General features: G+C 39.8%; 1 protein-coding gene across 4 annotated transcripts in view; it reads left to right on the top strand.

Annotated features, from left to right (window-relative positions):
• raraa (retinoic acid receptor, alpha a) overlaps positions 1 to 25,359 on the top strand; it is a 296,464-nt gene that overhangs the window by 249,225 nt on the left and 21,880 nt on the right. For all 4 annotated transcript variants that reach the window (XM_036217294.1, XM_024284346.2, XM_036217293.1 and 1 more), the window contains one exon: positions 24,762 to 24,910. In XM_036217294.1, the coding sequence (XP_036073187.1) occupies positions 24,762 to 24,910 (149 nt within the window). The remainder of the gene's footprint in view (positions 1 to 24,761; positions 24,911 to 25,359) is intronic.

Genomic DNA, 25,359 nt, shown 5'->3' with positions numbered 1-25,359 from the left:
GGTTATCTCCTGTTTTTTTTTAAGGCTAATTTAGAGTTTAGCTTCTATTTTAGCAACATCCTAACGTTTTGTCATCTCCTGTTTTTTTAGGCTAATTTATGGTTTAGCTACTGTTTTAGCAACATGCTAACGTTTTGTCATCTCCTGTTTTTTAGGCTAATTTATGGTTTAGCTTCTATTTTAGCAACATGCTAACGTTTTGTCATCTCTTGTTTTTTAGGCTAATTTAGAGTTTATCTTCTATTTTAGCAACATGCTAACGTTTTGTTGTCTACTGGGGTTTTTTTAGGCTAATTTAGAGTTTAGCTTCTATTTTAGCAACATGCTAACGTTTGGTTATCTCCTGTTTTTTAGGCTAATTTAGAGTTTATCTTCTATTTTAGCAACATGCTAACGTTTTGTTATCTACTGGGGTTTTTTTAGGCTAATTTAGAGTTTAGCTTCTATTTTAGCAACATGCTAACGTTTTGTCATCTCCTGTTTTTTAGGCTAATTTAGAGTTTATCTTCTATTTTAGCAACATGCTAACGTTTTGTTATCTACTTGGGTTTTTTAGGCTAATTTGTAGTTTAGCTTCTATTTTAGCAACATGCTAATGTTTTGTTTTGTTATCTACTTTTTGTTTTTTAAATTAACATTTGGATTGTAGAGATATAAATTGCTTAACCCGTACACATGTAGTGCTGGGCGATATGACGATACTTATTGTGTGGGCGATAGAAAAGTGTCTATCGTGCTATTTCTCTGCTAGTGTTTCAATCATTTTAATTTGTTTATTTTTACTGCTGAACTTTTGTGCAAAAGTGTGTTTTCCTACTAAGAAACTTTAAAAAATGTTTCTCATTTATAAATATTCAGTTACTTGAAAAAATAAAGTAAGAGAAAAATAAGTTATGATATTTTTGTCAATTCTTTTCAGAGAATAACTAAAGATATTCCTTATTGTGGTATATCGTGATATATATCGTTATCGTGATATAAAATAATTTATATCACGATATACATTTTTTTCCATATCGCCCATGACTGCTACTATGTCAAGATTCCTCTTTCTGCAGAAGAAGCTTAAATAAAAGTGATGCATAACACTGAAAAGAATAAGTTGATAAAAATTAGAACAGTTCTCCTTTAAATGGTAAAAATATGTGACATCTTTATCGTCTTTTTGAAGGGAAAACTGTCAGGATGTCAACTTGTACCTGAAAAATGACAATGACACGTGCTGCTGCTTGAGTTTTCAGTGTCTATTCTGCTGCTCGGTGGAAGAATAAAACGCCAAGAAATCATATTTTTGGAGGTCCAGCTGATCCGCAGCTGGACGGATGGCTTCATTCCTGTCCTTTCATTTTTGGTTCTGACTGACATTTTAAGCTTCCATATTAATTGGGTCACATCCGTCTTCTCCGGATCCCGGGGGATTTTAAGCGCTCGTCTCCGAGGACTCCTAGACTTCCTGCTCCGTATTGATTACCCACTCTTGACGTAGATCTCAAACCTCCTTTATGTATATCAGCATTTATATTTTAGAAAACTTTAACAGGAAGAAAATAACAGTTACATTTATGAGAGTTTTAATTTGAAAGGAAAAAAATAAATGAAAGACAGATTGAAAGAAATCTCAAAACTGTTTTTTTTGTTTTAATTGAACATTTTACTCTGGAAAAACCCCTCACAGAATCTAAAGTTACCTTAAAAAATGAAGGAAAGTACTCTTTCCTCACCTGCATTCATGACAGTCCCCCATATCCCTTGAATTATACATCGTGAAGGGTTTAATAATGAATAGCCCTCACTTAGCTTAATGGACAGAGTTAACTGTGTGCTTTTCTATTATAGTGAAACGGGGTTAAAAAAAAAAAAAAAGGAACCCAGTCACCCCTGGGGTCATAATGAAGCCCAGGCGTAAACCCTAGAGAGGCGGGTGGTAAAGGCCAGCTGGCTGGGGGTTAACTGGACCCCTGAGGAAACCGGGGGGAGCTCACCTGAAAGCCCAGCTCTGGTTACTTCCACTCAATTTTCTGACAGCTTGCTTACTAGTTTGTGCGAGAAAAGCCGATCTTACCTGTTGTGGGTTCCTGCTGTGGATTAAACATCAGATACATGCATTTACCTATAAGAAGCAGCCTTTAAATTGAAAACGTATCTATACTCATGGATTTTACTTTGGAAATCTTTTATTTTGTAAAATGGGGATATTGTTACGTTTTAAGGGGATTGTGGGAAACGTGTAGGTTTGTGAAGTACCAAAAGGTAAATTATGCTAGAGCTACACAATATGTGGAAAACTTGTGATATTGGTGGTTGCAATATGAATTGTGATGCATGAACAAAAAACAATGAAAACATGATTTCTATTTGTTTTATTTAAAAAGTCGAAATAATTTAAATTATACTTCAAATAACCCAGATTGTCATGGAAGGTGGACATCTAACGTAAAATAGCCCCATCCGATTGGTTAATATCTTAGAAGGGGTTGATCCGATTGGTCAATACCTTAGAATGGGTTAATTCAATTGGTCAATACCTTAGTCTAACCATTTGGTCAGTAGCCTGAAAGGGTCTACCCAATTGGTCAATAACTTGAAAGAGTCCATCCGGTTGGTCAATAGCCTGAAGGGGTCCATCCAATTGGTCAATAATAACTTGAGACTCTATCCAATTGGTCAATACCTTGAAGGAGTCCATCCGATTGGTCAATAGTAACTTAAAGGGGTTCATCCAATTGGTCAATCACTTGAAGGGCTCCTTCTGATTGGTCAATAACACCTTAAAGGATTCCATCCTATCGGTCAATAATTTGAAGGGATCCATCCGATCGGTCAATAATACCTTAAAGGGCCCCATCCAATTGGTCTATAGCGTGACAGAGTCCATCCGATTGGTCAATAACTTGATTGGTCAACAATTTGTCCTATTGGTCAAATGTGTCTCTTGATTTGTCTTCTGTTTCACGCTGCCATGAGATTTCAGTGTGTGTGTGTAAACATTTAAGGCAACATTTGTCGCATTTTACGCCATCTTTATTGATATGTGTCTGATATTGCGATGACGATACATTTTTATATATTGTGTAAAGCATTGAGTTTATACAGTAATATTTTAATTTAATTTTATTTTTTTTACGATTGTAGATTTGTTGCAGTTACAGGAAATGTAGTTTGTGTTATTAACGCCTGAGCTATTTAAGTTTATTGGGTTCTTTTCCCACGCTATTCTTAATATCAGTGAATAAATTGTTTTATTTATTTTAAATGGTGGCTTTCTCTTCTTAATTGAAACCTCCTTTGTTTTGGAAAAAGATCAGCCCTGTCTTAGAGTCCAGTCTGCTGACTGGTGGGCAGCCATATCACAGGAAGTGGTGTGTGTTTTGTGTATGTGTGTTGTGATCCAATGGCTCCCCCAGGCTACAGTGAAAGGTCAGGGATCTATGCAGGAAATTAGTGTCTGCAGAGACACACACATTCACACACAGGGCAAACGCACAACTCATACTGGGGAAAGCTAAACATGTCCTTCATTAAATTCTAGTAACATCCCTCTGCACTCCCCCCGATGACTCCAGCTGCTCTCATCATCCATTTGTCCGCACACTTTATACCCGTATTGACAAGGACCAACATTTTGACTTAAAAACATTTTTGCATTAACCCTGACACCGAAGACGGATGATTCTGCCTTTTTCCACCCACCCGTTTACAACTCGCTCTGTCCAGATTTTCCTCTAAGTAGCCCCCCGACACTCTGCATCAGACATCTAAATCAAATGCATGTCATCGCTCATCATTAGGGTGCATAACAGGAGAGCAGTGGCTGCTTTTGCTAAATTTAATGCAAAGTATTTATAGGCTCAATTGTCATTCTCAGTGGACTTTTACACCTGGCTTTGTGTAGCCAATCTGAGTTGACAGCCTCAACTTTGCCCTAGATCTGGTTATCTTAATGTGTATTCTCACCACAGCTGTTTGGACCAGCGTTTCTTTCCTGGAATAGAGTCTGAAGTCTGGCACGAACGAGCGGGAGTGACTAAATTTGGTTGCAACTGCGTCATGGTGCGTTTAAGCCCAATCTGAAACCAATCAGACCAGAGTAGAACCAGAGAATATTGTAGTGATGTCTCAAGATGTCAACACCGTATTGGAATTTATCATTATAAAGAGTTAAATGAAACTCTGAAAGAATTAAAATTAATTCCCATTTACTCTTTGTCATCTAAGGTGAAACCGGCGACAGCAAAGTACCACGCTAATTAAACTAAAATAACTCTTAGCGTAATTCTTCTCATGAACGTAATTATGCAATTTTGAAAATGGAAACGCACTAATACTTGTAAGTGTTGCACATTGTGTAAAGTTGCGTTTATCAGTGTCAGAATCCATTGGGTTTACATTAGTGAACTTACATTATTTAATATAAGTGTTAATGTAAATCGTTTCATAGCACAACAACGCGGAGTGTTGCATGGTGCTGCAAAATGTGGTATACTCCTGTAAATTGTTGCATGGCAACACAAATTGTTACATGGCATCGCAAAGTGTTGCATGGTGCCATGAAGTGTTGGATGGCAACGCAAATTGATGCTTGGCAACGCAAATTGTTGCATGGTAACGCAGAGTGTTGCACAGCAACGCAAAGTGTTGGATGGCAACGCAAAGTTTTGGATGGCAAGGCAAAGTGTTGCATAGTACCGCAGTGTTGCACAGTACCACAAAGTGTTGCATGGTGCCGTAAAGTGTTGGGTGGCAACACAAATTGTTCCATGGCATCTCAAAGTGTTGCACGGCAACGCAAAGTGTTGCACGGCAACGCAAAGTGTTGCATGGCAAGGCAAAGTGTTGCATAGTACCGCAATGTTGCACAGTACCACAAAGTGTTGCATGGTGCCATGAAGTGTTGGATGGCAACGCAAATTGATGCTTGGCAACGCAAATTGTTGCACGGCAACGCAAAGTGTTGCACAGTACCGCAAATTGTTGTACAGTACCGCAAAGTGTTGCACAGTGCCATTAAGTGTTGCATGGCAACGCAAATTGTTGCATGGTAACGCAAAGTGTTTCATAGCGACATTTTTCCCCAACAGAAACATTTGATTTATGGAATGGTAACATTCTACTATGATGAAGTTTTGCATATTATCATTTTTTCCATCAGTGAAGGCAGTTCAGCTAGGCTAAAGTAACTTAGCCATGATATTGAAATTAGTACACAAATGTGCATATACTGGCTATATCTTGCTATTTCTTTCAGATGTTTTCTTTTTTTTTTTGCCCGTACATCAACAAAACCAGCTGTTGTTGGTTTATAGTTTGAATAAAATCCAAGCAAAACCAAAAAATGAATCGATTGTGTCCAATTTGACTAAATTCCATCAATACTAGCCTGAACACGTCTCCTTATCTTAACCTGATTTCCATAAATAAGGCGAAGCCCCTCTTACCTTCAAACTCTTTAAAAGCTCAGTGACAGTGTAATGACACACCTGCCCCACCTCGTCCACGCCTTTGCAAATATTACCTCTTAGATGCTAAATAATACCCCTTTCAGCTCTCAGCCTGACACTGGCACTTTGCTCTAATTTATGATGGTACCTTTTGTCTGTCTTGTGCTTGGCGGTGGTATGCACATTGACCTGCAGAGGCTTGAAGGTAAATTGCACCCAATTCATCCGATGGCCTTAACTCATCTAGACAAGTGCGAGGAGGGACAAACCGGCAAAGTTTCAGGGTTAGGAGGAAAACGGCGCAGAGAAAGGGCGCATTATTTAGCATCGCTGAACATCGACCCGAGTCACGCACAAGCTGCACCCGCGACCTCACCCCCACTTCCACTGTCATGCTCCTGCTCTGAAGTCGAGAAGATCAAACCCTTGTAATCTATTCCCCCCGTGATTGACTATTGTGTTAGCCACAGGACGGGGGGAGGCGAGGAGGAGAGCGGGAGTACATGTGCTGAGAGAGGTGCTTTAACATGACAAAGCCTGTCCCGGGTGATCCTCTCTTTTCTCTTCCGAGCCTCTTCCCTTTTTTCCCTTTTCTCTTGATCCCTTGTTCTCCCTTATTTTCCCTCCCCCTCCCTCTCTTCCCCACTACAGCCCTCTAATGCAAATAACCTGCCCCCTTCATATTTATGACCCCACTTTATCCAGTGTTGAATATGCGCTTAGCCACAGAGAGCATTGAATGCTGCCAGTCACATTGGATTAGCGAGTGTCAATAGGAAGATAACCTCTCTGTTAGTGAGTGGGGAGCAAACACTCCAGCATAAGCATTCATGACCACACTGTGTGTGGCACGCAGCCCATCGCAGAAGAATGGGGTCTTGGTTAATGTGTATAGGTGTAATCTCAGAAGGCAGGCGGGCTCTTGTTTTAATGTTTTCTCCTCCAGCTGACAGTCTGTGCATGTGTTCTCAGAGCTCTGTGTAAATGGAATCAGCTGTCCTAAATCTCAACTACGATGTTTCTGTGCTCACAGCTCAACCCCCTGAGATGAGTCTCATCTTTTTACCAGCAGTTTCTTCATGTTTAACCGTGTCGCTGTTGGTTTGTTCACACTGGACGCATTTGGTTCTCTTAAAGTTTGTTTCCTCTGATAATCTGTAGCTAATTTTCAGTCTGATTACACCCAAGTGGACTCTGGTCTGGTACCAGGAATCGATCTTGTGGTGCAGCGGTAGAGCAGTCGACCTCTGATCGGAAGATTGCAGGTTCGATTCCCAAGACACTGAACCCCAAATTGCCTCTGGTGGAGAGTCTGCTCCAGTGTGAATGTGTGAATGGGAATGTGACTATAAAGGACCTATAAAAGTAAACGCAATTTTTCTATTTTTACCATCTTTTGAGGTGGTCTTGATTCGTTTCTAATCAGATTGAGCTCTGGTTTCTTCAATCTGAATGGTCGGACTGGAACAACTGGACCAAAACGGCCACCGTAGTCGGGCATTATGGGATGTAGACAGAACAGTGGACAAGCATAGAACATCGATGCAACAGCATTGAAATGTGGTTGGATGAATCAAGTCTCATCAAAACAACTTTGAGTGTGATACACAATGCTTCTATAAAGCCTCGTTTCCACTGAGCGGTCCAGTACAGTAAGAAGTAGTACGGTACCGTCCAGTTAATTCTATAGAGTGTTTCCACTCAGTCGAGCCTCGCCTCCACTGAGCGTCTTCTTTTTTTCATGGAACTTGTGTAAACTTTATTTATCCCAGAGGGGCAATTCTATTTTTAAAGTGTAGAGAGTGGCTTCAAAATCCACATGACACAAGAGCTTAGAGAGAGAATAATAATAAATAAAAACTGTACATGCTATACTAGAGGAACTGTACAATACTATAATTCCTCTATACCATTGGAGGCCCAATATTGTGTAATAGAGATAATATATGTAAAAAAAAAACACAAGATAACATAAACTAACATAGTGTATTGGTGTTAATTTGGTTTCATTGCACTGATTATCTGGACTGCCCTTGGTGCAACGTTGGTCTTCCTCCTCTGTGGTTGACGCGTTAGACCGCTAGCATGTCATTGTAGTGCGATGACTAGAGAAGAAACAACTACAGTAGTCATCCAGCAGCTCGTCTTTTTCTACTTCTGGTACATCGTGTTTAACAGGAATTTAATGTTGTTTGAAAGAATGCTAAGATAAATACAGCCGTAAAGACGAAAAACTTTATTTTTGCGCTTTTTAGTGTCATATGTCACTTTGTGCCAATCAATAGGTGGCTACAGCAGAACCATTCCGTTCCACTTTTAAAGGGTTAGGCCCTCAAGAGGTAGAGTTCGGTACTGTTTGATGGGTCCATTTTACAATGGAAACGCTCAAAATACCGGATTATAACGAACCGCTTAGTGGAAATGAGGCTTAAGGCCCAATCCGAGTTCTTCCCTTCCCCCTACCCTTTCATTTAGCTTTTCAAATGGAGAGTTAGGAAGAAATAGTGTCTCATAATTCGGACATAACTTTCGTTCAGTGACGTTACCAATAATCGCCAGTGCGCTAGCATTAGCGCGGAGCTGCTAACGCTCCAATATACATAACCGCGGTTTCTATAACTTTCAAAAGGACATGCTGCAACAGAAAGTCATAAATGTAAACTTCTGTGGTTCAGAGCGCACCCACGAGAGGAAAAGCACCTCTCAGCGCGACGTGGTGTACCCTCACGACGGAGGACTTTGTACTCCTCTGGTTGGAGGGTCGGATTTAAAAAAAAAAAAAAAATCTTCTGCACTAAAAATGCCCTTCAAATGGAGGGGAAGGGAGAAGGGAAGGATTCCGATTGGGCCTAAGTGTCAAAAACACTTATTAGCATACCTTCTTAGCCGACGTCTCCTCCGCCGTACCAAAGTACCAACTAAATAGTATTGGACCGGATCTTGATATGGACATTCAAAATTGGTCAGCGAAATATAAAGTTCGACAAGGATAGCAGAGCGCAGAACTTATATTATTCTTTCTCTTGTTGATTTGCCACGCCCTCGCAGTTCCTGACCAATGACAGAATACAAACAAAACAAGGTTCAGGACTCGATTCGGACCAAATTAGACAGACTCCGTCCGGACCAAGGGACTTTTCCATTCTGAAAACCTTCATCCCAAGTGGGTCTTACCACGAATCCGCCCGACAGGCCACACAGCGAGGCCGTGGTTTGGGTGGCCCCGGCGTTTTCTTTGGCACCCTTCTGTTCTCCGGGATGCTTGAGTGCCGATTTGTTATCGTTGGGGTGGGGGAAGCACGCGCGCAGTCGCTCACTTGGGCACAACGAGGCGCTGCGAAAACCCTGCAAAAAAGTGAGGCTTAATGTTTCATGAAGTCATTTGCACAGTTGGAGCGAAAGGCATTAGTGAGGAGGAGTTTGTCTGAGTCTGCGCTTTTACTTCCTCCAGCAACGACCTCAGTCTTGAATTATGCGTCATGAGATATCGTGGCCATGAGAGCTCTGAGTGATGTTTGATTTGATTCTACAGTCAACAAATGGACTGAAGCGAGATTTCCTCTTGAAATTGAAAGAAAAAGGTTGCACACATGATCCTTACACATTCAAAAACTTTAAAATAGGTCAGCGAGGATGCTCAGTTCAAGTTGCAGTCAATTAATTTGTATAATTTGGGGATGAATTTCAGAAAAATCCAATCACAGTTTGCTCACTTACATTTTCTTAAATGCATTTGAGATTATCACAGAAACCTGCTATTATGATTGGACGCATCCTGGCTTCTCGCTCCTGACGAGGGCTGACTTTTACCCCGTCGTGCCCTCCATCATGTCCCACGCCATCAACTAATGCCACATATCCGCCATCAGCCTGTGGCATGTGCCAGCTCGCATCGTCCTGCTGTCAGTCAGCAGGCAGAGTTCGGCGTGGACGCAGGGGAGCGCCGCTGCCAAGTTCCTCCTGCTTCTCGTGGATGTCAATAGCGCCCGTAAATAATGTAGCGCATGCAGGATGTTGGAAATGTTGTAGCCGTTCTGCTCATTGTCAGGAGGCTTATAATTAATTCACCTGAGTCTGGATTCCTGCCGCCGCACCGTGAAGGTCTTTGCTCACCGCTTCCGTCTGCTTCATCGCCCCTCCAGTTTGTCCACATGTGTTCTCAGGTCTGTTTCCATTTGCCGGCTTCAGTGATAGCAAAACCTGGTGTGTTGTTATTTCAGAGGCCTGGCGGGGTAAAGGGGAGAGGCTGTCTTGGGCCCCCCCTTTGAGGAGGAATCATGAGCGCGGCGGGGGCCACTGTGCTGATAAAAACCAGGTTTACACACAGTGGTACTCGAGAGACGCTACAGAGTGAGGGTTACACAAGCTTGTGCACTTGTGTTAGTATTGTTCCTTAGTAACAATCAAACAGGAAATAGGGTTTCCTCATATTTGCATACATTCGTGGCAACAATCACCAGATCAACTTATGTAAAAATGTGTTTGCACTTTTTTTTTGCAGTATTTTGTGGTGTTCAGTTCGGACAGGCAGCTTCCTGCCCCGCACCGCCGTGTCCTTTGGCTTCTGCTCAGGCCCCAATTTATCACTCATGTATGTGTGTTTTTCTTGTCGTAACACCCAGGAGGGGGGCAATCTGGGCTCAATTTGGAGCTCCATCCATCAAAATGTGGATGTTGGTGTTGCCTTCAAATCTCCAACTTGGACTGTCACCTTAATTCCTGCACCATCTGCAAACAATTCAATGTCAACAAGGCTCAGAAAAACAGGAATATCTGAAATGGAGCCAAAAAGAAGTCGAGTCAAACCATGACTCTGATGGACAGCACTCCTTAGACCAGGGGTGTCAAACTCGCACAAGGGGCCAAAATCCAAAACACAGTTTAGGCCACCTGAGGAACAGGATAAACATTTATTGAACACTAACTAATTTTTTCAAACTTTAAAACCATACATTTTTAACATAATTGTGAACTAGATATATAGCATTACCTGTGATGATGCTGATGTGAATGCTGTAAGCTGAATTTGGCTGCTGAAGATGCTAGTATATATATCTCATAGGTTAGCCAAAATAGCTAGCATGTCGCTGAAGTATTAGCTAAACTGCAAATTAGTCTAAAAACTGAAGAATCCTAAAATAGCCAAAAAAGTTAACATGTAGCTGAAATATTGGCTGATGTTACAGCTGATAGCTGAAGATGCTGACGTTGATAGATGAAAATGCTGACATTGAAAGCTGAAAATGTTGAAGTTTATTGCTGAAAACGCTGAAATTAATAGCTGAAAACATTGAAGTTGATTGCTGAAAATGCTGAAATTGATAACTGAAAACATTGAAGCTGACAGCTGAAAACGCTGAAATTGATAGCTGAAAACGATAAAGCTGATTGCTAAAAATGCTAAAGCTAATAGCTGAAAACGTTGAAGCTGATAGCTGAAAACGCTGAAATTGATAGCTGAAAACGATGAAGCTGATAGCTAAAAATGCTAAAGCTGATAGCTAAAAATACTAAAGCTGATAGCTGAAAACATTGAAATTGATAGCTAAAAAACGATGAGGCTGATAGCTAAAAATCCTAAAGCTGATAGCTGAAAATCCTAAAGCTGATAGCCAGCTAAAATATTAGTTAAATGTCAAACTAGCCTAAAAAACTGAACAAAGCCTAAATTAGCCAAAATTGCTAGCATACAGCTGAAACATTATCTAAACTCCAGAATAGTCTAAAAACTTTTAGTAAATGTCAAAATAGTCCAAAAAGCTAACACAGTGTCAATTTTTAAGACTTTAAAACCGTAACCTTTTAACATAATTATGAATAATATAAAGGCAGGAATATTATTCCACAATAAATCAACGTAAACCTTAGATAACTTTCAATATTTCACTCTCCATAAAAATGTATTTTGTCAAAATTACGCTAGTTAGAAGTGAGCTCAAGATGACATCGGCCCATTAATAACAATACAATAAATTGATCCGGCCCCTAGGCCTCGACTTTGACACGTGCCTTAGACGGATTTAAAGCTTAGTCACAAGAATGTCTCAGAGAAACTTGAAGACCTAACCTTCCTCCAAAGGATTCTTCTGCCTTTTTCTCCCTGTGTATCTACAATGAGATATTGGTCTCTGGTATTGACATCAAGCAGCTTAAGTGGAGCAAATCAAGCAGGGGAATCCTCGGTAATCCTCCTAATCCGGCCTCATAAAAGTGGAAGCAGTGACAAAAGGGCTACAGTGGAACACACCTCTGATTAAAACAAAAACATCCAAACAGGATCTCAGGATTTGGGAATTTTCCATTTTCTCGTCTTCATGTAACTTTTCTTTGCTGGACAGAAAGTCATAAAAGTCTTCTTGTATCTCAGAGAAACACCTCTATGCCCGTACTGATCGGAGAAAACCTTTGTGTTTGTGGAGTTTGAGAAAGTTATCGATTTGCTGTCAGACTAAACTTGCATGACTACTCATGGCTGCCAAGTGTAGGGCCCTTATTTGTCTATGAAGAAGAAGACAAACTCACACCAAAGCATGATGTTCCTTACAGAAACTATTTTGACACCTCAAGAAAAAAAATAAGTGATTGTAATCTAACATCTATGACTACCTGCTGATGACATGTCCTCTTACTTTTGTTGTTTTTTCTGTGCATTTTCAGGTGACAGCAGTAGAAACATGCTGGTACTGAAATTACGAGTAATTTTTAAAGACCAATTCCAATGTTGTTTTTTTTTATAATTTGGCGGAGCAGCAGTAGTTTGTTAGAAATTTGCCTCTTACTTGTGAGCGGGACTGTTGGCCTCCTTCCCCTCTACGTTACAATTTTAAGCTTAATTTTCTTTAAATACGTCCTCCATCATCACAAAAAACTCAAAGTTTTTAAGGTTGTGTTCAGACTGGACACCTTTGGTTCGCTTAAAGTGAACCAGAGTTTGCTTCCCCCGATAATCTGAAACAAAGTTTCCTTCTGGTCAAGGCCCAGGAACCGCTCTTGGACCCATCTTTTGATGTGGTCTCGGTTCGTTTCCAATTGGACTGAATGTCGGTTCGCTCAGTCTGAATACAAAGCTGTCCGAGAGTGAAATAACTGAACCAAAAGGGCCACCGTAGTCGGCCATTACTGGACAAACACAGAGCAGCGATGCAACAGCAACTCATTAAAATGTGGCTGTATGAATGCAGACTCATTAAGACAACTTATAACGTTAACCAGTTCGGGCCTGGTACCGCGGCTGGTACCGGTTCAGGTCAGGCATCGCATCTGGAACTGCTTCAGGTCCGGTACAGCGTCTGGTACCGGTTCAGGTCTGTTACTGCTACTGGTACCTGTTCAGGTCCGGTACACTGTCTGGTAGTTTCTGGTACCGGTTCAGGTCAGGCACCGCATCTGGTACATGTTCGGGTCCAGTTCAACGTCTGGTACCGGTTCAGGTCAGGCATCACGTCAGGTCCAGTACAGCGTCTGGTACTGGTTCGGGTCTGTTACTGCTACTGGTACCTGTTCGGGTCCGGTACAGCGTCTGGTAGTTTGTGGTACTGGTTCAGGCATTTTACTGCGCCTGGTACCTGTTCAGGTCTGGCACTGCATCCGGCACCTGTTCTGGTTCAGTTCAGCGTCTGGTTCTGGTTTGGGTCTGTTACTGCATGTGGTACCTGTTTTGGTCCAGTTCAGGTTCTGATACGGGTTTGGGTCTGTTACTGCATTTGGTACCTGTTCAGGTCCGGTAAAGTGTCTGGCACCGATTCATGTCCGGCACCGCATCTGGTACTGGTTCAGGTCCGGCACCGCATCTGGTACCTGTTCAGGTCCAGTTCAACGTCTGGTACTGGGTTGGGTCCAGTTCTGCGTCTGGAACCGGTTCGGGTCTGGTACCGCATCTGGCACCAGTTCGGGTCTGTTACTGCATCTGGTACCTGTTTGGGTCCAATTCAACGTCTGGTACTGGTTTGGGTCCAGTTCTGCGTCTGGAACCGGTTTGGTTCCGGTACCGCATCTGGCACCAGTTCGGGTCTGTTACTGCATCTGGTTCCTGTTCGAGTCAGGTAAAGCGTCTGGAACCAGTTTGGCCCCAATACTGCGTCTCCTACTAGTTCGGCCCGGTAACGTGTTAAGTGCCTTGTTAGGGTACCAGTCTTGGACACGTCACAAGGACCAGTTGCATCTGGTACCACATCTAGTACCGCGTCCCGAGGGTTGCAGACCCTTGATTTTGTGTTGAATGAGAATGTGTTGTCAAAATTCATCAGCGACAATCCTGGCCCACCGCAGAACCTCCATCTTTCTCTTTTGGCCCAATAACTGGAGTAACCGGCCGAGGTAATAAAGGGAGGGCTGGATTGGGTTACATTGAATGCAGGAGGCGTGAGGCTCGCCGTCGACTCTCCTGCCTGAAGTTAACCTCCGGTGGCTCTCCTTCCTCTTCTTGTGTGTGTTTTCACTTACGCCTGCCCGCCCTGCCATCAGCTTCCTCCCTCTCTCCTCGTTTAATAACTGTTCACACTCAGTGTTTGAACACAAACACTCCCCGCTGGTGCTCTCCTTACAGCTGGCGGTTCAAGCGGCTGTGTGATCGTGCATGTCCCGGCTTATATATTCTATATTTTTAGATTCTACGAGGCAGTAAATGGAGCCCAATTCATTTTTTACAGAATTTTTTTTTTGTTTTTTTGTCAGAGAATGGCAGGATTTTCCTGCAAGCAAGGAAATACTCCCATTTCCCCTTTCAGTAATTGACGAGTGCTGACAAAGCAGTCCTCATTCACGAGCGTGTTGTTTTTCCTTGTCCCCATTCCTTCATGAAAATCTGAAAGCGTCTTTATGGCTGATGTTCCTCCTGTCCTTCCAAATTCCTTTTTTTATGTTTTTCCTTTGGGACAAAAATATTCTTTTGAAGACTCGTCTTTTGAGTCATTTCCTAAAAGTTCCTTCTGGTTCCTACAAACATTTGTGCCATTTTCTAGCACATAGTTTCAGCAGAGCGCCAGTTTATTCGAATTTCCGACCCTACTTCCCATCATCCATCCGCTAGCTTATAGCCCCTCATAATTGAATCGGATACCAACTTAGACGAATAAAACAGAGACTTACGTGGATCGTCTACGTAGGATTGGGCAATATGGAATTTTTTTATGTCACGATATTGTTTTGTTCATATTGACCGATAACAATATGTATCACGATATAAACTACCACCGCGATATATATCGGCACACCTTAAGTTGCAGTTTTTTGTTCAACACCTGCCACTAAAACACAGTGGATTCAATTCCGTCTTTATATTTAAAAATTGTTTCTTCATGAATGTCCTACGAAATAATTTTTCCGTATTTATCCGCCACGTCTTAAAGTATGGTCAGTAAAAATATCGTCCAACTTTAAACTGGTCCGAGAACCCATCAAGGCGACAAATGGAACAACTCGTTAGCATCTCGCTATGCTATGTCGTGGTCACCAAATTAACATTATTTATTGAATTTTGTGTCCCGCCGCTTTACCAGCCGAAACTAGACATTAAACAAACTAAATGTTACACAGAGATGATGTGACCCTTCAAAATAAAAGTCTATAGCAATAGACTCATTCGACTGTATAGAAAAAGTTTTATCACGATATTTATTGTTATTGTTTTATCGTATACGAAACAAATACGATTTTTTTCAAAAAATTCCCTGAAATACAATTTTGAGCATGATTTTCTTAATATTTGGCCTCCCTTATCAAGAAAATATGGAGGTAAAAGATATTAGATACATATTGTAGAATCGATCGGAAAGTGGGAATAACAGCAATATCGGTTAGGGATGTAAAAAATAGATACGTATCGAAAATTGATTGAGCAACTAAAGTATCGTTTGAAAACCACAGGTATGAGCAAGATTATGTTAAAAGTTATAAAATCAATCAAGAACTTAATAATCAGTTTCTACTTTACTTTCTGTCTTTTTATGTTCATGCGATGCAAACAAAAAGACGTCCAATCATAAGCTTGCTTCTTCCAAGTCTACACCTGAATACATTTCTCAAATACAACGCATTATTATAGCTTTAAATGCCACGTGAATAAGAAATATCTAGATTTTAGTGTTTTTTATCACCAAAAAGTTATTTGAATCATTTTATGTATTGATTTGTGGACCATTAATCGAGATGCACAACTACACAAAAACATAAAAACACCCAAAATGCAACTTTTTTTTATCATAGTGAGGTTTTAAGCTTCCATGAGTCTGTTTTAGACGGACTTCAAAGCGAGTCTGAGCGCCGCCGCCTGTTGCACGGTGGTCTCTTCCTGCCTCATGTCTCCTCTCCATGTTCTCTGTGAGGAACGACAAGGGAATCTCTTGTCATGTAACACATGGCGAGCATGTGTGCGTCCGGCTATAATGGAACCCAGTGAGCACAATGGTCAATAGCTTGGTGGGGTTTGACAAAGAGCAAGGCCTTTACCCCCTCGTCCCGTCTGCCTTCTTTTTCTCCAGTTCTTTTGACCACAGTCCAGCCTGCTAATGTCGTTAGCTCCCCTCTAATGATGGTGAAATCTCATTAATATGCTTCACAGCCAGACCCAGTAACCAGTGGGGAAGACGGTAATCAAATCTCCGAGGACTAACCCAGAGCTGAACCTCAGGAACGGCTCAGCTGGACTGGGTCGAGAGTGCGGCGCGTCTGGAGGCTTGATAATAGCCAGTGGGCTTGTTGTGCGATTGTGTTGCTCTCGCTGCTTTTGAAGTGATGATGTTAGCCAGGCTATCTGGTGTCCGCGTTGGAGCTGAGAGCAGTTCATCATCGGAATAGATTTCATTTGGGTCTGGTGCGCATTTGTTCATTTAAGTCCGGTCCTGCTGTAATTGCTTATGGAGGACGTGGCTGCGCCGGGCGGCCTTTAGTCTAAGTGCACTTGAGGCTCATGATGTATGCAAAGTGAATTTGAAGGGCTGCATTACAGACCACTCACACTTGAACTTAATTAAATCAGTCGTCCTTTGGCTCTGAGTTAAAGAACGCCGCACTAGATTATGCTCGCAAACAACATCTTTGATGCACCTGTTGTTTACAAATGGTTTTATGAGATAAGTAGCTCCTTAAATTATGGTTAGGTAGTACTTATTATGCCTTTGTGGTTATTGCTGTTATTCGCTGATATGATTTACAACCCATCAGATTGGGTAACTTTCATTCAAAAAAACCCTTTTGGAATCAGTGGTCAGACGGTTCTTGACTTCATCCGACCTTTGAAAGTGTCTGGCCCAGTTTTCCAGTTTCGCTTGATGTTCTGTCACGACTTTTTTTTGTTTTCTTTCCTCTCGTGCTGCTGGGACCAGTCGGACCGCATACCAGACTACTCACTTTAATTCATCCCTAAGTCTGATTGATGGTTTGTGTTTCACCTCCCAGTTCAAACGGCAGTGGATTTCCCATCAGCCAGTTGTTGGTTTTCAGTTTTGCATGCTGCTTCCTATTGCTGGGCGATATGGAAAATATTGCATGTCACAATATGAACTAGAAAAGTTGCATTACCTGCAATAATGCTAGTGTGAATGTTTTTTTTTTTCAATCTGGTCGCTAAAGAGGCTAAAGAAATTTACTTTCTTTGCTAAAGGGATTTGCTGAAAATACAAAAACAATTTGCAAAATCCTAAAATTACTAAAAAGACTTGAAGTTTTGTTAAAGAACTGTGCCAGACCGTTGAAGTAGGCCTAAATGTCCCCCAAAAAATTGTAGTAAGTTTGCTTTAAAATCCTCAATACATGCCAATTTTGCAAAAACATGTAGTATGTTGCTGAAATATGAGCTTATTAGGAGCTATTAGCCCCAAAAAAGCCTTATTAGGGGCCAAATTAGCCTAAAAAGCTAGCATATTGCTAAATTAGTGGCTCATCTCCAAAATAGCCAAAAAATCCTCAGTAAATGCCAAATTATTAAAAAAAAAAACTTAGCTTGTTGCTAAATTATGACCACAGCAAATAGAAAATTAGCCAAAAATGTTACCATGCTGATAAAATATTAGCTACATTCCAAAATTAGCATTAAAGGTGCATAAGGATCACTATTGTGTTAATTTTTTTATTAAGCATTTACACAATTATTTCATATCACGATATCAAAATTTATCACGATATATCGCAACAAAGTATATTTTTTTGTCATTCTCTGAAAAATATATTTTTTCATGAGACACATTTTTTTAAGTAAACAACAGTTTCAACTTTCATAGTAGGAAAACACATTTTTGCACAAAAGTTCAGCAATAAAAATAAACAGAAGTGATGGAAGAGAAACGGCACGATGTATCGTCTTATCGCTCAGCACTATTGCATCCTCATAAAGAGTACAATTATTTGTTTATTCCACGAGAGTTCATTTACAGTATATTAACCCCTTTCGCAGTTCTATTATTCATATTCTTTACCCTACTTTAACTTTTCAACTGTCAACACTATAGAGGTGTACCGAAATATCGATATTGCGATACATCGTGTTCTCACTAAGTATTGATCTTTTATTTTCGTTTGAAGAGGCTGTAAAATGTTATATTTTTCATCCTTTAGTGAGACGTTCTTCTGTTGGTAGATAGGGTTAGGGTTGCACCAATGTGTCTGGCAGCTACTTGAATTGTTTAACTTTTAGTTGTTTACAACAATTTTGCATTAAGTATTAGTACTGCTGTTCATGTTTGCTATTATTAACACTGAATTTTACAGATAATTCCAGTACAATTGGCATCGATGCTTGTCAAAGACATGGTATCACTGATTTCAGCAATGTTGCACAAAAGTGTTTATTATTTCAATAGTCGATTTGTCGTTACTTTATATTATATGGAGTCAGAGTGTAGTAAAGTTGAATGTTATTTGGAATATTTTTGCATTTTTATGTTTTTTTAGGCTATTTTGGAGTTTAGCTAATATTTTAGCTGCACGCTAGCTCTTTTAGCTAATTTAGGAATTTTTCAGTTTTTAAGGCTAATTTGGAGTTTAACTAATATTTCAGCTACATGTTATCTATTTTGGCTAATTTAAGCTTTTTTAAAGTTTCTTGGGCTATTTTGAAGTTTAGCTATTTTTTTCAGCTACATGCTAGCTGTTTTTTTAAATTTAAGGCTAATTTGGCATTTGGCTAATATTTCAGCTGGCTATTAGCTTCAGCGTTTTCAGCTATTAGCTTTAACGACTTCAGCTATCAGCTTCATCAATTTCAGCTATTTGCTTCAGTTATTTCAGCTATTAGCTTCAGCAATTTCCGCTATTAGCTTCAATATTTTCAGCTATTAGCTTCAATATTTTCAGCTATTAGCTTCAGTTATTTCAGCTATTAGCTTCAGTATTTTCAGCTATTAGCTTCATCAATTTCAGCTATTAGCTTCAGTATTTTCAGCTATTAGCTTCATCAATTTCAGCTATTAGCTTCATCAATTTCAGCTATTAGCTTCATCAATTTCAGCTATTAGCTTCAGTTTTTTGAGCTATTAGCTTCAGTTATTTCAGCTATCAATTTCAGCATCTTCAGCTATCAGCACTAGCATCTTTAGCAGCCAAATTCAGCTTACAGCATTCACACTAGCATTATCGCAGGTATTGCTATATATCTAATTTTTCGTTAGTTTAAAGCTAACGATGGTTAAGATGTGTGCTTTACATCCAGTTATCCGACTAATCAGAAAAAATAATTGGTGATTAGTAGACTATAATCATCTGTGGAAGACTAGTAGCTACATTGGTGACTGTGAAGACTTTTGAGACTTCCTCACAAGAGGCGTGTTTGTATGATGGTCCGTGTCGATAGGAGTTTGGATGTGTCTGGAGGGGTAGGAAGTTCTGTCCGAGTCTCTCTGCCTGGGTTCCTCTCCGTCCACAGGCCTGCCATTGTTGTGCTCCATGCCTCAGCTTGACGGGGCTCCAGAAGCCAGCCATTGTATTTAATTACAGGTCACCAGCCCCCTCACAGACTCTTGTCCTTGTGTCCTAGATTTTCATGGGCGCTCTCATTAAGGGAGTGTACGTTCTGCGCTTGTGTTCAGCCAATGGTTCCTCGTAAATGGGCATGTGAAAGCGTTGTTTAGATTTACCGAACAAACGCCATATTTTGGGTCTGTGCAGCAGCGATGTGGTGGAAAAAAAGCCTCACCAAATAATGCAGAAGAGGAATCGTCAAGAGAGGCAGAAGAGTTCAGAGGCCTGAATGCTCGCTTGCTAATGAGAAAATATGTCTTGTTATGTAAGGGCTGCTCTGTTTAAGCTTAATTTGCTTGACATGAGTGTAGTGACTGCATCGCCCCACTGGCATGGGCCACAATGGCTCATAATGACACCAGTACAAAAGAAATAAGCTGCAACGTTTCTCTCTTTGTGCCCTTTTTCTCACGTTTACTGCGAGGGTTTCTTTACCTCTTTTGAATGAAACTACTTCCTGTTTTTCTTGCTAGACATGATTATTCTGTGTATTTGGTTGCACATGTTGAATATATGATAAACCTATCTTGTTTTTTACTAATCTGAGCTCCAGAAAGGTACTTGTTAGTTAAACTATATTCAATGACAGTGTCGTGACATGCAGAGGACTCTGTAACGGCAGGTTGTGTTGTTGTCCGACTTTACCGTCCTGGGATTGCGTGTCTTCATTTTCCCAGAAACTGTTGAATCGCCGCACTCTTCAGGTGGATTTGTTTAGGTTACTTTGAATGTAATCTTCATCTGCTCCATCTGCTGCATGTAAAAGAACACCAGCAGGCAGAGACTTGCACTTGATGGCAGTAAAAGGACTGGTATAGCTTGTGCCAATTCCAGTTAAAAGGACAGGTTTACATTTCTTTGGCGTTTGAATTGGACTTGTTTAAATGGACTGCTCTGACTCGCGTCACACGGAGAGTGTTTCCTGCGGCTGAACCAGTCCAGCTCGCTGCGATAAATATATTTATCTTGTTTACACACGAGTGCGGAGGTGCAGACAGCTCTTCAGCCTCTTGCCAGCATTCTGTAATTTCTCCGCTATTGACCTGACGTTGCCGTTCGGAGCAGCAGACGAGTTCATCCTTGACGTTTCAGGAGTTGTTGTGAGATGTGTTTAATCTGAGGTCATTTCATTAAAGTTTGTCGTATTAGCATTAAAGTGGCTTCACTTGAGCTCAAGTAGGACACGGCAAAACATCCAGAGGCTGTTGTTTAAAACGGATTAGGTATACATGAACTGCTGGAATGAAGTGCTGTCATACTGACTCTGATTCAACATGAAAAGACCAACATTTGTCTTTGTGCATTTTAGAATAATCGTTTGGGAGGAAAATCGCCAAATAAAAATGAAAACACTCGACTGAATACCAAATAGTTATCAAATATGGACTTGTAATTGTTTTAATTAGTGTTCCCTCACCATAGTGTGGTCCTCCTTCTCCTTTTTAAACACATTTTTTCTGGATTCTAGTGCTGCCACAAACAATTATTTTAATAATTGACTAATCACCGATTATTTTTCCATATTAGTTGACTAATCAGGTCATGTACAAAGTAGATGTAAAACTCACTTAACCATCATTAGCTTTAAACTAACTAAAAACTAGATATATTGACACTAGCATTATCTGCAAAAATGCTAGTTTGAAGGCTGTAAGCTAAATATTAGTGCTGATAGCTGAATATGCTGAAAGAGATAGCTAAAACGCTGAAGTTGATAGTCAACTAAAATATTAGTTAAATACCAAATTAGCTTTAAAAGATAATAAAAAAAGATAACATGTAGCTGAAACATTAGCCAAGCTCCCAATTAGCCTAAAAAATCTGAGCTAATTAGCTAAATTCCAAAACTGCCTAAAAAGACTAAAAAATTAGCTTAAGTTAGCTAAAACAGCTAACATGTAACTAAAATATTAGCTTAACGGCAAAATAGCCTAAAAAAAAGCCTAAATTAGCCAAAATAGCTAGGATGTAGCTAAAATATTAGCAAAACTCTAAATTAGCCTAAAAAACAATTTAGAAAATCCTAAATTTGCCAAAGCAGCTAGCATGTAACTGAAATATTAACTAAACTCCAAAATAACCTAAAAATGGATTAAATCCAAAATTAGCATGTAACTGAAATATTAGCTAAATTCCCAAACAGCCTAAAAAACTATTTTAAAAAAAAGCTCAAATTAGCCATAATAGCTAGCATGTAACTGAAATATTAGCAAAACTCCAAATTAGCCTAAAAACAATAAAAAATCCTAATTTAGCCAAAGAAGCTAGCACGTAACTGAAATATTAACTAAACTCAAAAACAGCCTAAAAAACGAAAAAAGTTTAAATTAGCCATAACAGCTAGCATGTAACTGAAATATTTGCTAAACTCCAAAATAGCCTAACAAAGTAAAAAAAAAAAAATAGGCTAAATTAGCCAAAACAGCTAGCATGTAGCTGAAATATTAGCAAAACTCCAAATTACCCTTAATAAATTCAAATTGACTCAAACCAATAAAACAGATCGTGTTGCCAAATATTTGGTTCATTCCTAATAATCGTTCCCCTTTTCTCCATTGTATAGACAAGTGGCTTACTTTTGTGAAGTTTATTCATTTTATCTGCAATTTAGACCAAAATTTGAAGTAGATACTTGGGTTAATAAATGAAAAATTGTTTTCTTTTAATTTGTTTCGTCAAAACCTTGAGCTGTCCGGTTCCCTGCACCTGTCAAACCCATCTTTGTTGTTCAGAAACCTGCTAGTGCAGGAATGTTTTCAGCGCCAAGTGAGAGCTGAAGATTTACCCTCTGAGAGCTCATATCAGTGTGGAGTGAACTCGTTTGGCAAGAGTTTGATCGTATCAGGTGTTGATTTTTCATGCAAAAGTCCCATTCTCTAGTTTCGACTGTGGAACTGAGACGTGGGGTTGAGTCATGATTTTCTCCAGGTGCAGGAGCAACAAACGGCTTTTATCCAGGTGGACACACCAGCCTCAGATCGAGCAGCTTTCTAACGGCGCTTTCACACTCCAGTGCTGGCGCTGACTCACTTCGAATGGGGGAGGAATACCAGAAATTTCACACCTTTCTTCGGTTCTGAGATCCGATTCTGACTTTCTTTGGACAGTAGAATCTGCAATAATACATTTTTTATGATTTTCTTTTTAAATGAAAAGTTATATCCTGAAATTAATAAAACAAAAAAGCACAAAACATTAAAGGGAAGTTCTTCTTTCACAGGAATGACCTTCAAATGTACACATTTCTATGAGAAATAATATTACAGGAAGGAAAGTAAAAAGCTTTATAACTACAAATTACATTCTTCCAGCATAAAAGCGAATTTTTTTGTCCACAAAGAGCCATACCGCACAAAAACTTCCACCTCGATTTAGCGTTGAAATTACAAGAATTTGACTCTAATTGGGATTAAAAAGCTCATTGGAGCTAAAATTCTGCTGATTTCTGTTCACAAAAGAGTTCTTTGTCTCCTTTCAGGTAATGCTAGAATTAATCTTTAGATACTAATTCTATAATTATTATTATTTTTTTTTTTCTTTCCAAGTATTGTGTTGTACACATTATAATTAATGTTACATTTTCAAAATAATGTCATATAAAAAGCACAGTAGTCGAGAGTCAGAGATAATTTTGTCATTTAGTCAGACTTTATTAACTGTGTCACAGTAACTCTTGAACTTGTTTTGAACATGCTATACGTTAGCCGTGTTAGAAAGATTAGCGGCGTTTGAAGCTTTCGACTCGTTAGCATATTCATAATACTTTTAACGCCCAACCTTGTTTGCAACATGTACAAAAACGGACTGAGACCACTAAGCAAATGTTACTGTGGCTATGCTAACTCTCAACCTTGTTAGTAACGAATAAAAAAAACACAGTCCAACACCGCTACATGTTAGCTAAGTTAGCATGTTAGCATATTCACAATACCTGTTACTTCCAACATTATTTGCAACACAAAAAATAGACTGATACTGATAAAGAAGTATTACTGTGACTTTGCTAGCTCTTTACTATGTTATTAGCCACGTTAAAACATTAGCCACGTTAGCATATTCACTCTACTTGTATCTCCCATACTTGAAAGTAACACCTTAAAAAGATTTTTAAAAAGCACCAATACGTTAGCTATGTTAGAAGCATTAGCCACGTTAGCATATACTTCATACCTGTAAAGCCGGATACGATACTTACGGATACTTGATAAACAAACCTTACCGTAACTTTGCTGACTCCCAACCATTTGAGTAACGGATAAAAAAGCACACAGTGACACCGCTACACGTTAGCCACGCGAGAAGCATTAGCCACATTAGCGTATTCATAATACCTGTTACTCCCTTTTTGCATGTAAAAAACAGACTAAAACAAGCGGTACTGTCACTACGCTAACTACACTTAAAAATAAAAAAGAAAGAAAGTACGACACAGTTACATGTTAGCTAGCTGTGTTAGCATGTTTAAGCTACTGAGATATTGACTGCCATGTACCTTTCATATATTCTGTGACATCAGTAAAAACATTCAGAACTAATCCAAATATATATACATATATATACATATATATATATATATATCTATATAAGTCCCTCTGGATTATTATTATTTTTTTAATATAAGGCTTTAAAATGTGTATTACACAGTGCGAAAACGGGGACTATTCTGTCTATAGCTTTAATCTCAAACATTAAACAAAAAATAAATTATTTTCTGTTTTTGTCAGCATTTAAATTGTATAATTTAAAAAATATATATATAGTCTAGTTTCACCAGGATTGAAGTAAATAAAACAAAAACAAAATCCAGATATGAGCAGGAATCCCTTTATTTAAACAGATTCCGCATAAACGCAAAGGGATTACGGATTGGACCGGTCTAGGGCTGAAGGTCATCACTGTGAATATTTGTTTTTCTAATTGATTAAAGAGCTGTGTTTTATAACAGACATGATATCGAGGTCAGAGTCCAAGACATATTACACCAGGACAGATTAGGGCCTCATAATCCCTGCCCATATGTTGTTTTTTTTCCTATGTAACCTGTTCTGGATGGAGCCTTTGTGACCTCTTGTTTATTGGAGTGACTTTGACTAAATATATTTTAAAAAAAAGAGATTTTGGGTAATTTAAAAAGTTTTTTTTCACTAATTTAATCTTAATTTCAGTGGCTGGATTATTTATTTTTATTTTTTTTAAATAAATGAATGACTCATTTTCTTGTGCGTAACCTGAAAGCGCCTAAACAGGAAGTTGAGCTGAACTACAACTTCCTCTTCTGGAAAAGTTCCACCGATCTTATCATTTAATGCTTCACACTTATTAATCCATCTGTACCCACAACTTATTTTTTTGTGTCTTTTTATTTTTCTACAGCGATAGAGACCCAGAGCACCAGCTCAGAGGAGATAGTGCCAAGCCCGCCCTCGCCGCCCCCGCCGCCCCGCGTCTACAAGCCCTGCTTTGTGTGCCAGGACAAGTCCTCAGGGTACCACTATGGTGTCAGCGCCTGTGAAGGCTGCAAGGTGAGCCTCCCAGCCTGCCTCCGAATCTGCCACGCAAGCATGATCTTCATCGATCTTGTAGCTGTCATGTGATTTGCATGCAACGGAAAGAAAGTGATACACAACGAGAATATAGATTTGCATCTTAGTGATGAGGGATTCTGAATAGTGGAAAAAGTCAGAGGAGTTGTTGTTTTGGAGGGGGTATCAGGGATCTTATCACATGTTGTGTTGCATAACCATCGATGTGAAGTGGACGGCTCTCTCTGGCCTCTTTCAACACTCGTGCTCGCATTCCTTGTAAAACAAGATAATCTCATATGACAGACGGGCCTCTTGTCATGCAGTTTGGGAAGTCCGCGAAGGTTTTTCTGCTTTCTGGAGGTTGTTCTCTTAAGATGCACAGGTACTAAAGAGGCTTCACAACCCCCCCATCTGCTCTGTTATCAGTTGATGGCTGCTGTGTGTGC

Source organism: Oryzias melastigma, linkage group LG19, assembly GCF_002922805.2.
Source record: "Oryzias melastigma strain HK-1 linkage group LG19, ASM292280v2, whole genome shotgun sequence".
Taxonomy (NCBI): Eukaryota; Metazoa; Chordata; class Actinopteri; order Beloniformes; family Adrianichthyidae; genus Oryzias; species Oryzias melastigma.
This window is presented reverse-complemented; position numbering and strand designations above follow the sequence as displayed.